Raw genomic sequence first — 12,955 nt, 5'->3', positions numbered from 1 at the left:
AAGGAAAAACTAATGCAGATCACACATGGCTGAAAGCATAACTTATGACTCCCTCCATAACCAGGCTGTCCCCCGGCTTTTGGAGCTACTAATTAATCACACAGACACAATCTAACAAGACACCTGGCACAGTCAGAGCTGTGCTGGTTGGAATGTAGGCATGGTTGTTGGAGGCAGGGGTGCCCCAAAGGAGCCCCCCACTATTGATCTCTGCCTGGTCCCTCCCTGCTGTTGGGCTGGCGAGCTGGTCTATTGCCCTGGCTGGAGCCGGGCTGTGCTCCAGGTGGAGATGGCCCTGGCTGAGCTGGGAAAGCAGAGACCTTCAGCCAGTGGTAACGACCAATGCTCCTGTAGAAGAACACTACTGCTACTGTAGCAGAAGGTCCCAGATGGGGAGTGGGCCATCCTCATCATCCTGGTGCCCCAGAGTCTTGGCTGCTCCTCTCCAGGACTTCAGGGGCTGAGCTAGGGTGTGTGTGGGTGTGTGTTGCATTGCCTCTCTCTGGGAAGACTATCCTCTTGGTTTCAGGTACAGCTTTGGCAGAGGCACAGGGAGCAGGCAGTGAGGACAGAAGGTCAACTCCATAGCTGGCTGGGTGGCCACATCAGCCGCAGGGATTCTGAGTTAGCAAACATCTAGAGGCCCTCCTGCGCCCATGAACTATTGGCTAGAGTGGGGTGTGGGACAGCGAGCCCTAGCCCCCATCTCGCTGTGGGTCAGTTAGAGATGCTCCATTCCACAGCCCGAGAGCTTGAACTGGTGGCCATGAGGGGCGTGGTGGTGTGACCACAGGCCCTCAGCAGGCTCCGCCCTGCAGCTAGAGCAACAGCCCCACATCCACACCCGGAGCTGCCTGCTCTTGGCTGTCGGAGGGCCTTGGTGCTGGCCCAATCCGCAGTTGGACAGGAAACAGGTTTGCAGGGCAGAGTTATTTTCTTTCCATCTGTTTTTAGATTTCTAAAGATGACTGGACTCAGTTATGAAAAAGGAAAAACCACCCTCAAAAGCAACCAGCGGAATTCTGACCTTTTGAGAGTGCGGGATATGCACAGATTCCAAAATTTCCTCCGGCTTAAGGTCTGCACTTGCCAACCCAGCAAGAAAATGTTCATTTAGAGGAATCTGCCGCGTACCTTCTGTGGAAGAGAATGATGTTTCTGCACAGTCACAACAAGGAGAGCAAGATTATTCTATTCTTTTAAATGTCAGCAGTGGAGAAGGAAAGGCCAGCTTCCTCTACAGAGAGCAAGGCTGAGGTCTGAGTCCACGGCAAAGTCACAGGGTCCCATCATGGGGTCCCAGGTGGTGGCACCGTCGTGACATTACTATTCTCTCATCAGCATATGTGCTATGTGAACTGGGGTCTCTTCTGCCTGGAAAGCTCACTGGGCCTGTGGTTAACTACACAGAACCTGTTCAGAGCTTGTGGTCACTTACGAACCCTTGTTAAGGCAACAACTTGAAGCCAACACACAGTTTGTTTTCACTTTTAACTATTCAATTCAGTTCAAGCCACTGACTTTGCCTTTTGTTCTTCCTGCTGTTGTCAGCTCTTGAGACAGACACGTACACCTTTAAAAACGAAGTGAAAAGTTCTGAAACCTCCTTCTAGCCCAGTTACCCCCTCTTGGTGACCACAGCTGTGCCCTCTGGCCCACAGGAGTGCAGTGAAGAGGTCAAACCATGGCCTGGGGACTGTGACATGCGTTTGATCCCTGGCACAGTGAGCACTGTGCTGGCTGGAATGGAGGTATGCTCGTTAGGAGGCAGGGTGCCCCGAAGGAGGCTCCCACGGTTGATCTCTGCCTGGCCCCTCCCTGCTGCTGGGCCAGCGAGCTGATCTACCGCCGTCGCTGGAGCTGGGGCTGTGCTCCGGGTGGAGATGACTCTAGCTGAGCTGGGAAAGCAGACCTTCAGCCAATGGTAATGACCAACACCCCAGCACAGCCTGGCATGTAGTTGCATCCAGTCAACTGGGTATTAGTACCTGGCGGGGGAGAGGGGGGGCAGCTGGGGGCAGTGTGAGTGTGCTGGGCGCTTGGGGAGATGAAAGGAAGGTTTAGTGGGCAGCCACCCCAAGGGAACATTCCTCTCAGCTAGCAATTAAAATCCATCACTGCCTACCCCTTCCCAGGGGCCCACCATGACCTGTGTGGATGTCCACTGTGTGTCCTCACCAGCCTTGTAGCTTCTTACACAGCAACTGCGGGGCGGGGAGACAACTTTGAGGGCACTGTGTGGGGGCCTCGGACTGTGTGTGGGTGGAGGGAGCCCATGATGAGGACAGGGTAGCAGGGAGCAGTCCCTTGGCCCATAGGGAGGGTGCACACTGCAACCTCGCTCTCAGCTTAGCCTCTGCACGTCACCTCTGGTGTTTACTGATCAAGCAAGACACATGGGTGAACATGTGAGCTACCTGAGTGTGGTCCCAGGTTGTGTGTGTGTGGTGTCAGAAGGAAACACCAGCTGCCTTTTGGATCAGTGCACCTTCCCTCATGAGCTGGGCACCCCATGGTGAATTGAGAACCAGAGACTTGGGCTCTGACTTAAAGCAATTCCGTAAAAGAATAAAGAAAAAAGACAAAAGATCTCCGGGTGCTGTTCAGAGCGTTCGGAGGCAGCTTACCTGCTGAAATCAGATTGAGGGTAGCGTTGCTCACAGCAAGAACTGGATTCAGGTCCGAACAGCAATGCCGGCTTATCACATGACCCCCTAAGGACTAAGGAGAGAGTTACAGCTCAGCCATTCTATCTCTCAGCTTCTCTACCCGGAAGGCACCTGCCAATGGTCTTCTTAGTGGCCATGAAAGGTTCAAGAGGAATCTCAGTCAGTTCAGTCTTTCTCTCTTTTGCAGAGGGCGTGGGTTCAGCTTGTCATGGAGGGCCCCTCCCACTGGCTTCTTTGGATGGGAAGAGGACTCAAGGGTGCCTAGCACTTACCTAACACCGGTGTGTTCCATGCGCTGTCTAACCCTTGACACACAGCCCAGTGAGGTGGGTGTCGTTATCTCTATTTTACAGATGAAGACACTGAAGCACAGATAAATTATGAAACTTGACCAATGTGCCCAGCTAGGAAGGAGCAGGCCTGGATTCAGATTCAAGCAGGGAGGCTCAGTGGCCTATTCTGAGCCACCCCACTCAGCCCTGGCCACAGTGAAGATGGCCACGGTGTTGGCCACAGAGGTGCCATCTTGCCTTGGTGCACAGCCTCATCTCTCGTGGGCTTCTGAAATGGCCAGACTTCACATGGGCTGTGTCAGTGTTCTGAGGCATCCACACAGTTGGACAGAGAATTGCCCTTTCACTCTTTTTTGGGAGCCCTCACTCAGATCTAATGGAGCCTGTAGCATTTCAGAACTTGAGAGGGAAATGACTGGCCATTGAACTCAAGATTCTCCTCCCAGCCTAGAGAAGGAATCTATGGTGACCTCCCGGTTGCAGTGGTCTGGGCTGGAACACAGGTGAGGACAGGAAATCCCCATTCCTTTATGAGCAGCTCCATTTTACATTTTTTTTTTTGTTTCTCTTGAGCTGAAATCTGGCTCCCTGGACCCTCATCTGTCGGTTATTATTCTACTCTCTGCTCATATTAATAACACATCGGACCTCAGGAGTCTAGACATAGTCCAAGGCAGCTCTCATGCTCCCTTTGCCTGTTCTCCCACCCCTAGTCCTCTTTTTAGGGTGGTTTCCAACCCCTCGTTCTCCCGCCACCTTCTCACCAGTGTACGTCGTCAGAGTTCCTGACTTGGGAGGGAACATTTTAGAATCACTTGAGAGCTGTTTTAAAGGAATCGTGCCCTCCCTAATTTTCCATATCCCAAAGATTTCTGCTGTACAATTGAGGGTATGCAGGGGAAGGAGCATATGTGTTTTGAAAACCTAACTGTGTCTCTTTTCCTTTCTTTTGAGGTCAAAATCAACCAGATCTTCAATATGCCTCCCAGATCTGACCATCTTTCTCCAGCTGTGGTTTGAACAGTCCAGAGTAGAGAAGGCTACCCTCCTTGTTTTAGATACTCTACTTTTGTTAATGCAGGCTAAGACGAAACTAAGTTCATGGACAAGCTTATCATGAAACTAGCAAAACCATAACATCCTTTTCTCACCTGTGATTAGTGGATGCTTAGCCACTCTTTTGAGCTTGACTTATAGTTCTTCTTCTTCTTTTTTTTTTTTTTTTAGATAAAGTCTTGCTCTATTGCCCAGACTGGAGTGCAGTGCCATGATCTCCGCTCACTGCAACCTCTACCTCCTGGGTTCAAGCAATCCTCCCACCTCAGCATCTTGAGTAGCTGGAATTACATTCGTGCACCACCATGCCCAGCTATTTTTTGTATTTTTAGTAGACACAGGTTTCACCATGTTGGCCAGGCTGGTCTCAAACTCCCGACCTCAAGAGATCCACCTGCCTTGGTCTCCCAAAGTGCTGGGATTAGAGGCGTAAGCCACTGCTCCCAGCCTATAGTTTTTTCTTAAATATATTTATTAAATATGTTTATTAATTTTAAACATTTACTGCGCCTGTTGCTTCAATCTGCTGAGACCTTTTTGCATACTGATTCTGCCAATGCATATCCCAACATTTCAGTGAGGTTCAGAAATAGGTGCGGTGTGCCCAGTGATTGAAACCAGGGAACATACTGCCATATTCCGGATCTGCTGGCCTGCCAGACTCCTCAGGTGCTTCAGGAGGGCTCGGTATGTCTGTGTTTTCTCTTCTGGGAGCTCAGCTATCCTCTCAGCCAAGATGTCCTGCATCTGGGCCAGGCTGCAGCCAGCGCCTATTGTCAGTCCTGGAAAGCAACTTGTTTTTACTGGTGACATAAGAGGAGCAGCCGAATTATAATCATGGCACCAGGACCTCAGTGTTTGGCCAGTGCAGTGAGTGTCCACATTGGCTCACAGAGAATCACTGGGAACTCAAAAACAGCACAGATGCCCCACTCCCAGATTAATTCAATTAGAATCTCTGCTTTTGTTTTTTTTTGTTTGAGACAGAGTCTCACTCTATTGCCCAGGCTGGAGTGCAGTGGTGCAATCTTGGCTCACTGCAACCTTCACCTCCCAGGTTCAAGTGATTCTCATACCTCAGCCTCCCAAGTAGCTGGGATTACAGGCACCTGCCACGGCCCCGGCTAATTTTGTATTTTTTTTTTTTTTTTGAGACAAGAGTTTTGCTCTTGTTGCCCAGGCTGGAGTGCAATGGCGTGATCTTGGCTGACCACAACCTCCACCTCCCAGGTTCAAGCGATTTTCCTGCCTCAGCCTCCTGAGTAGCTGGGATTACAGGCATGTACCACCATGTCCGGCTAATTTTGTATTTTTAGTAGAGACAGGGTTTCTCCATGTTGGTCAGGCTGGTCTCGAACTCCCGACCTCAGGTGAGCCCCCCACCTTGGCCTCCCAAAGTGCTGGGATTACAGGTGTGAGCCACCTCGCCTGGTCTGTTTTTGTATTTTTAACAGAGACGGTGTTTCACCATGTTGGCCAGGCTGGTGTCGAACTCCTGACCTCAAGTGATCTTCCTGCCTTGGCCTACCAAAGTGCTGAGATTACAGGCGTGAGCCACTGCACCCAGCCTGGATCCCTGCAGCTTTTTAAAAGGCCTCAAGGTGTTTTTACACAGCCAGAGTGAGATCCCCTGGGCTGGTCCACACTCTTCTTTTGATAGACACAAGGAAATAGAGGCTAGAGAGAAGGAATGACAGCAAAAACTCGCAGGTGGCAAACCTTACTAGAATTTTCCATGATCTCCTCCTGACTGATTGTGGTGAAGCTATGTAAAGTTGCTTTGTGATTAAGGGAGATAAATTGGATGGCATTAAAATAAGGCAAAGGTCATTCAATTCCTCAGGTCATTGTCTAAAATCTATAATGCTTTGATTTCAGGTTTTGCACCCGATACTCAAAATCTTCAACAACCAGTTTTGTGAGGGGCACTGGTCAATTGGCCCATGTAAGGAGCTGCCCCAGCCATTTATGTCGAGCATTACTGGGCATGAGGAAGCTGGGGGCTCCCTCATCTCTATTACTTCCCTGGACAGGGAAGTAATGGGAGAGCATCTAGCAGGATTGAAGTAATGTTATTTGCTAACTGGCAAGGAAATAATTCAAAATTTCAAAAACCTTTGGAGCCATAAGTTGTGAGGATTGGCAGGATATTAGCATGAGCTTCAGGGTTTTTCTTCAGTAAGGATGAAAGGGTTCAAATCAGTCTTCAAAAGAGAAGTAGTCACCCAAACCCCCAGGAGATGAGTTAGGCAGCCTTTAAAAATTAATCCTTCACACCCTGGGGTTTGCAGAATGAAACGCTAATGTAGAGTGATTTGACATTACTAGCTGGGCTGGTTCTAATTGCAGTTAGTCTGTTTTTATCAGGTTGGGCTGTGATTTATCTCTTGTTGACTAATCTTTGAGAATATTTCACCCTCCTACATAGCTGTATTTTATCAATATTAAGAATGTACTTGGCATGACACCTCCCCCACCTTGCCAGCATACTCATGCAACACCCCGCTGCCTCAGTAATCTCAGCTAATTTAGTTGATGAGGGAACCATGAGCTGCTCCTTGTTATCCTTATGCTAAACAAATCTAAACTATCCCTGCCCGCTGGAATGTCTCAGCCTGGAGTTCTCACCCTGTTCCTGTTTTAGTGTCTCCTAAAATGCACTCTGTAACAGGGGATCGAATTTCATCCCATACCCATCAGTGATGGTCTGTTGCTTCCTTATCACAGGTTTCACTGGAGCCTGTTCTTTAACTTCTGGAACATCCTGGCCTGCCTTCTCTTTGCAGGAGTGCTAGGAAAACCAAGCTTTTTTTTTCTTGGTCATATAATTCCTTCTCCCTCAGGAGAAGACCCAGAGCCTCATTAGGAGGGGAGAAACCAGAAACAAAAAGACATAATTATTATTAAGGTCAGAAGCATCACATCGACCAGCATCACCACCTCTTATTTGACATAGATGGAAAAGGGCAGCTCAACCTCAGTGGGGACTGAAGTGTCCCTGTCTGCTCTGTTGCCTGAATTCTCATAAGAGTTCAAACACAGTTTGAAGCCAAATAATTCCACTTCCATTGCACACATCACCACCTCACCTCATGCTAGGCACAACACACCTTCTGCCAGGCTATACTGAGAACATTCTACTTACTGTGGTTCTATTCGTATTTTATTCCATCTCTGGTCACAAAATCTATCTTTCTTCCAATGCAAGTGAAAGAGTTTTAACTTTGATTCTCAGAAAGGGCATTTCAGTGGAACTCCGTGCTTTTCAGAGTTCATGGGTCTATGGGATGAACATGCAATGACTTTCTGGATACTAACGATTTTGAGAAATCAAATGTATACTGAGCCAAACATGTAGGTGATATGGTTGAGAATGCAAACTTTAAACAAATGTTTAAGTTAAAATTACAGCTGTGCAACAATGTATTTCCTGGGTGTGCTGGTGGGGAACACATCTGGCTCCAGTGCACCCCACCCCGGCCAGTGTCCTTCACTCATCTGGGACTTAGGAAAAGTTCGAGAATCATAGAAACTTTCCTGCAAGCCACTAGAGGGTACTCATGTTTTAATTTTAAGAGCCCCAAAGGACGGTGCATTGTTTGTTTTAGCTCTGCTTTGGCTGCAGAGACCAAACTGAGCAGTCAACTCACATAGCTAATTGGACAGGCTGTGTGGTGGACCTGAGGGGTGTAATGGCAGTAACAAAAAGAGTCTTGGCCAGGCATGGTGGCTCACGCCTGTAATCCCAGCACTTTGGGAGGTTGAGGTAGGAGGATCTCCTGAGATCAGGAGTCCGAGACCGGCCTGGCCAACATGGTGAAACCCCATGTCTACTAAAAACACAAAAATTAGCTGGGTGTGGTGGCAGGCGCCTGTAATCCCAGCTGCTCAGAAGGCTGAGATAGGAGAGTGGCGTGAACCCGGGAGGTGGAGGTTGCAGTGAGTCGAGATAGCGCCACTGCACCCCAGCCTGGGCAACAGAGAGAGACTCTGTCTCAAAAACAAAAAACAAGAAACAAAACAAAACAAAAGAGTGCTGAATTGGGAGTGTCCATCATCCCAGATGGACAGCATCTGCCCTCTCTTGCTATTGTCCCATCAAAGTCTCAGTGCAAATTTATTGCCTGGGGCATCATGGCATTTTATAGGCAGGTAGCTGCAAGGTCCTAAATGATATTATTTGGATACTCCTATTCCCCGGAAAGATTTTGACAGTAAAGTTTCATGGTGGGGATGCATTTAAATTCATTCCAGTTATTCTTCATTTTTTAAATATGCAGGAGAAGACAAACAGATGAGGAGGTTCTGAGTTATTTGGCAAGTGTTAGTTTAGTGCAGGGATCGCCTCATTGACATCCTACTAAAAACACCAGGAACTCACCATCACTTGTTTTTGTCACCATACTCAGCTCAGAGATCCTTGCAGGAGAGAGGAAAACTGGATGAAAATGTCCTTGAAATTTCATTGCAGGTCCTGAAGCGTAGAGACAGTTAGGAAGGGGACAGTTATTTTAGAGACAATTAGGAAAGAGAAAATGCTTTTTTTTTTTGTGCATTAACATTGTCTTTTTTTAAAGTGGAGGCGGGGTTTTGCCGTGTTGGCCAGGCTGGTCTCAAACTCCCGACCTCAGGTGATCTGCCCACCTCGGCCTCCCAAAGTGTTGGGATTACAGGCATGAGCCATTGCTCCAGGCCTTGAAATTTTCTTATAAGAGATTCAGATACATTAGAGATTGACAGGAAATGTGTACAGATGTGAAAGCAGTGGTTATATACTCCTGCCAAGTAAATTTATGTATGTTTGTATTTATTTATGCACTCACTATGTCCATATAAAAATAGGAAATAGGATAAGATGCTTTTTTTTTTTTTTTTTTTTTTCCTGAGACAGAGTCTTGCTCTGTTGCCTAGGCTGGAGTGTAATGGTGTGATCTCAGCTCACTGCAACCTCTGCCTTGCAGGCTCAAGCGATTCTCCTGCCTCAGCCTCCCAAGTATCTGGGATTACAGGCATGAGCCACCGCACCCGGATAATTTTGTATTTTCAGTAGAGACGAGGTTTCTCCATGTTGGTCAGGCTGGTCTCGAACTCCTGACCTCAGGTGATCTACCCATCTTGGTCTCCCAAAGTGCTGGGATTATAGGCGTGAACCACCGCATCCGGCCAAGATGCTTTTAAAAACACTCCTGCACATAGTTACCAGGAGACATATAGAAGAATATTTGTAATGCCAAAACAAGCTGTTCTCCGGCAATATAATGGATGTCAAATTGTTCCATGTTCATATGATGGAATACAGCACAGCTACGTGCAACAATATGGATGCATCTCAGGTCAAGTATGTTGAACAAAAAGTGAATTTCAGAAGAATAATACCCTGGGATTCTTCTTATTATTGGGAGTGGGAGACCTTGTAACCTGACTTCCGACCAGAGGTCAGGACTCTCCCTCCAGTCCATTTATGTGAAGTTCAAAAATATGCAAAGCTAAACAACATATTGTTTAAGGATTCAAATATATGTGGTAAAACTATAAAAATAAGGAAGAGAATGACCAACACAATATTCAGGCTAATGAGTACCTTCAAGGAGGAAGGGAAGGAAAGGGGATGTGGCTTGAGAGGGCCCACAGGGGTCTTCAAAGTTCTTGGTGAAGTTTGTGTTCTTAAAGTAGATGTGGGTGGTAACTGAGTGTGCACTGTATTGTTAATATCCCTATAAATATTTTATAAAATTCTACTATATTCATTCAATATTTAACAAAAACAAAAAAGAATAAGACAAAGTAAATGATAAAAAACCCTCTAGGCCAGGCGTGGTGGCTCATGCTTGCAATCCCAGCACTTTGGGAGGCGAGGCTGGTGGATCACCTGAGGTCAGAAGTTTGCGACCAGCCTGGCCAACATGATGAAACCCTGTCTCTACTAAAAATGCAAAAAAGGCTGGCGCAGTGGCTCACACTTGTAATCCCAGCACTTTGGGAGGCCCAGGTGGGCAGATCATGAGGTCAAGAGATTGAGACCATCCTGGCCAACATGGTGAAACCCCGTCTCTACTAAAAACACAAAAATTAGCTGGGTGTGGTGGCAGGCACCTGTAGTCCCAGCTACTCGGGAGGCTGAGGCAGGAGATTTGCTTGAACTCGGGAGGCGGAGGTTGCAGTGAGCCAAGGTTGTGCTATTGCACTCCAGCCTAGGTGACAAGAGCGAAACTCCATCTCAAAAGAAAAAAAAAAAACAAAAAACAAACAAACAAAAAACCCCCACAAAAAACCCTCTAAAACTTTCCTCCCACACCTCTGGGGTCCAGGGTATATGCACATCCAACTTTGGAGAGCACTGGCTTTATTATAAAGGATGAAGTTTTCATCCCTAAAAAGTGGTTTCTGTAGACTGAGAACAGAGTAAGGGACAGAAAGTTCAGCCCAGCATTAAGGGTGGAACGAAAACTGGGTAATCACTTACCCAGTGAGGTGTTGCCCAGAACGAGAGGGGCCTCGGGGTGTTTCACTTTCAGCTCCAGGAGATCCTTGAGGGTCCCAGGAGAGATCCAGGTAACTCTCTCTCCATAGAAGGTCAGTGTTCGTTTTTCTGGATTCTCTGCCATCCTCTAAGGGCAAATGACAAGTATGTGTGCCCGTGTGCATGCCTGTCCTCCTGGCTTATCCAAGGCCTCAGGTGGAGATGTGTTCCTCTACAGAGATGTCAGGGGTTCTGGGGTGCATTTGCCCAAAAATATACTCACTATACCCATTGGCTAATGCCTGAATTTTCATAATTGGATGGCTTTTTGGGGACAAGTAACAATATAAGCTGGCACTTGTTATTGAGCATTCAGTGTGGATTAATTTAGCATAATGTAGTCTTATGGCTTTAAAAATCGTAATTACACTAGTGCTCCTAAATTAATATCTTCAGCCTGGCTTTTTCCTCTGAAATCCAAGTTCATATCTGAATGAGTACTTGACGTTACCTCTTAGATGTGTAATAGACATCTCAAATTTAATATGTCTCTTGGACTGGCTTAGAGTTATAAAGATAAAAAATTAATATGTCAAAAACTGAGCTCCTCATATCCAATCCCCTTCCAAGCCCCCAAAGAGAAACCCCCAGAAGGAAAAACCCCCTGTTCCTCCAGCGGTCTTCCCCATCTCCGTAAATGGCCATTCCACGCTCCCAGCTGTCCAAAACCCTGGCGTCAGCGTTGACAAGCGTCTCTCCCTTCCACCCTCGCAGCTTATCCACCAGCAAATCTTACTGGCTTTTCTTCCAAAACACATCCTGAATCTACTCGCTTCTCACTCCTTCCACCCGAGCAGACTGGCGCAGCCACCACCATCTCTCAGGATGCCGTTAGTCCCCTGACAAGGTTCATGCTCCTTCCCTTCCCCTCTGCAGGCCATTCTCAAAAACAGCAGCCAGAATGATCCTGTTACCACTTCAACTGGAGCACGCCCCTCCTCTATCCAGCCTGTTAGTTTCTCACCCCACACAGAGTAAAAGCCGAGCAGCATGAAGTCCAGCACGGTCTGCCCCTGACAGCTCCCTGGCCTTCCCCTCGCTCACTCTGCCCCAGCCAGGCTGGACCACGCTCTGCCTCTGATCAGGCCTGGTGTTCTCCTGCCCTTGGGGCCTTTGCATTGGTTGTTCCAACCCCGCCTGGATTGCTCGTCTCCCTCTTCAGCTGGGAGGGCTGGCCCCCTCACTTCCTTCCAGACTTTCTTCAGATGTTATCCTCTCAGAGTTTTCTTTGGGCAGGATATCTAAAATTGCAACTCCATGCATCCTATCTTTCTCTGCTTTATTTTTTTTCTCCTTAATACTTCTCAATCTCTAACAGACTATATCCTTTCAAAAATTATTTATTATTTTTTGGGAGGACAGGGCCTCACTCTGTTGCCCAGGATGAAGATCAGTGGCATGATCTCGGCTCACTGCAGCAGCCTTGACCTCCCAGGCGCAAGCAATCTTCCCACCTCAGCCTCCCAAGTAGCTGGGACGACAGGTGAGTGCCACTACAGCTGGCTAATTTTTTGTAGAGACTGGGTTTCGCCATGTCTGGCTGGTCTCTAACTCTTAGGCTTAAACCATCTGCCTGCCTTGGCCTCCCAAAATGCTGGGATTACAGGTATGAGCCACTGTACCCGGCCACACTATATCTTTTATCTACTATTTTGCTTATTGTCTGCCTCTCTCACCAGATTACAAGCTCCTTGAGGGCAGGTGTTTTGTTAGTTTTGTTCCCTGTTCTATATTCAGTACCTAGAACAGTGTCTGGCATGTTGCTGGATGGATAAGTACTGGTTGAATGAATAAACAAACACATTAGAACCCCTTCAGAAATCGGTGTTTGATAGAATAGGACTGCTGCATTTCTGCAAAGAAACATGCTGATGGGAGGAAGGCTGAAAGGTAGGGGCCTCTCCTGGAAGTGTTCCTTGGGGTCAGTATGCTGGAATGGGCCAGAAGACCAAGGAGAAGCTTAGCAGTGCTGTGTCTCCTGGACAGCCACTAGTGACACATTCCACGATGAGAGAAATGAAGAAATCATTTACAAAACAGCCGCAGCGGAGGCTTCAGGGAATGTGCCAGGGGTCAGGCAGGGAGTGGCGGGGAGGGAAGCAGGCATCTTCATCTTATCGAACATTTTCACAATTTGACAATTTCATGGGAAGGAAAATGGAGGCTTTATAAAACTGAGTTTATAACCAATGATATTTAAACAAGTACATAAAATATCCAGCTTGTCTTACCAAGAGTTCTGGGGGAAATATGAGCTCCTGGGTTGGGTCCAAGGATTGAAACTCCTCTTTCGCAAATAACTTCGTGCAAATCTTTATAAAAGGAAGAAACAGATGGCTCTGTCAGCCCAGCTCCATTGGAAACAGCCTTGTAATTCTTTATAGGAATTAGGCAACATGAACGTAGTGATAACTCTC

General features: G+C 47.5%; 1 protein-coding gene across 2 annotated transcripts in view; it reads right to left on the bottom strand.

Annotated features, from left to right (window-relative positions):
* AOX2 (aldehyde oxidase 2) overlaps window positions 1–12,955 on the bottom strand; it is a 78,892-nt gene that overhangs the window by 52,453 nt on the left and 13,484 nt on the right. For both annotated transcript variants that reach the window (XM_021923400.2, NM_001308438.1), the window contains 6 exon segments: window positions 12,770–12,850; window positions 10,482–10,626; window positions 8,400–8,492; window positions 4,649–4,800; window positions 2,628–2,721; window positions 1,028–1,137 (listed from right to left, as the gene is read on the bottom strand). In XM_021923400.2, the coding sequence (XP_021779092.2) occupies window positions 1,028–1,137; window positions 2,628–2,721; window positions 4,649–4,800; window positions 8,400–8,492; window positions 10,482–10,626; window positions 12,770–12,850 (675 nt within the window).

This window comes from Papio anubis, chromosome 10 (genome assembly GCF_008728515.1).
Source record: "Papio anubis isolate 15944 chromosome 10, Panubis1.0, whole genome shotgun sequence".
NCBI lineage: Eukaryota > Metazoa > Chordata > Mammalia > Primates > Cercopithecidae > Papio > Papio anubis.
This window is presented reverse-complemented; position numbering and strand designations above follow the sequence as displayed.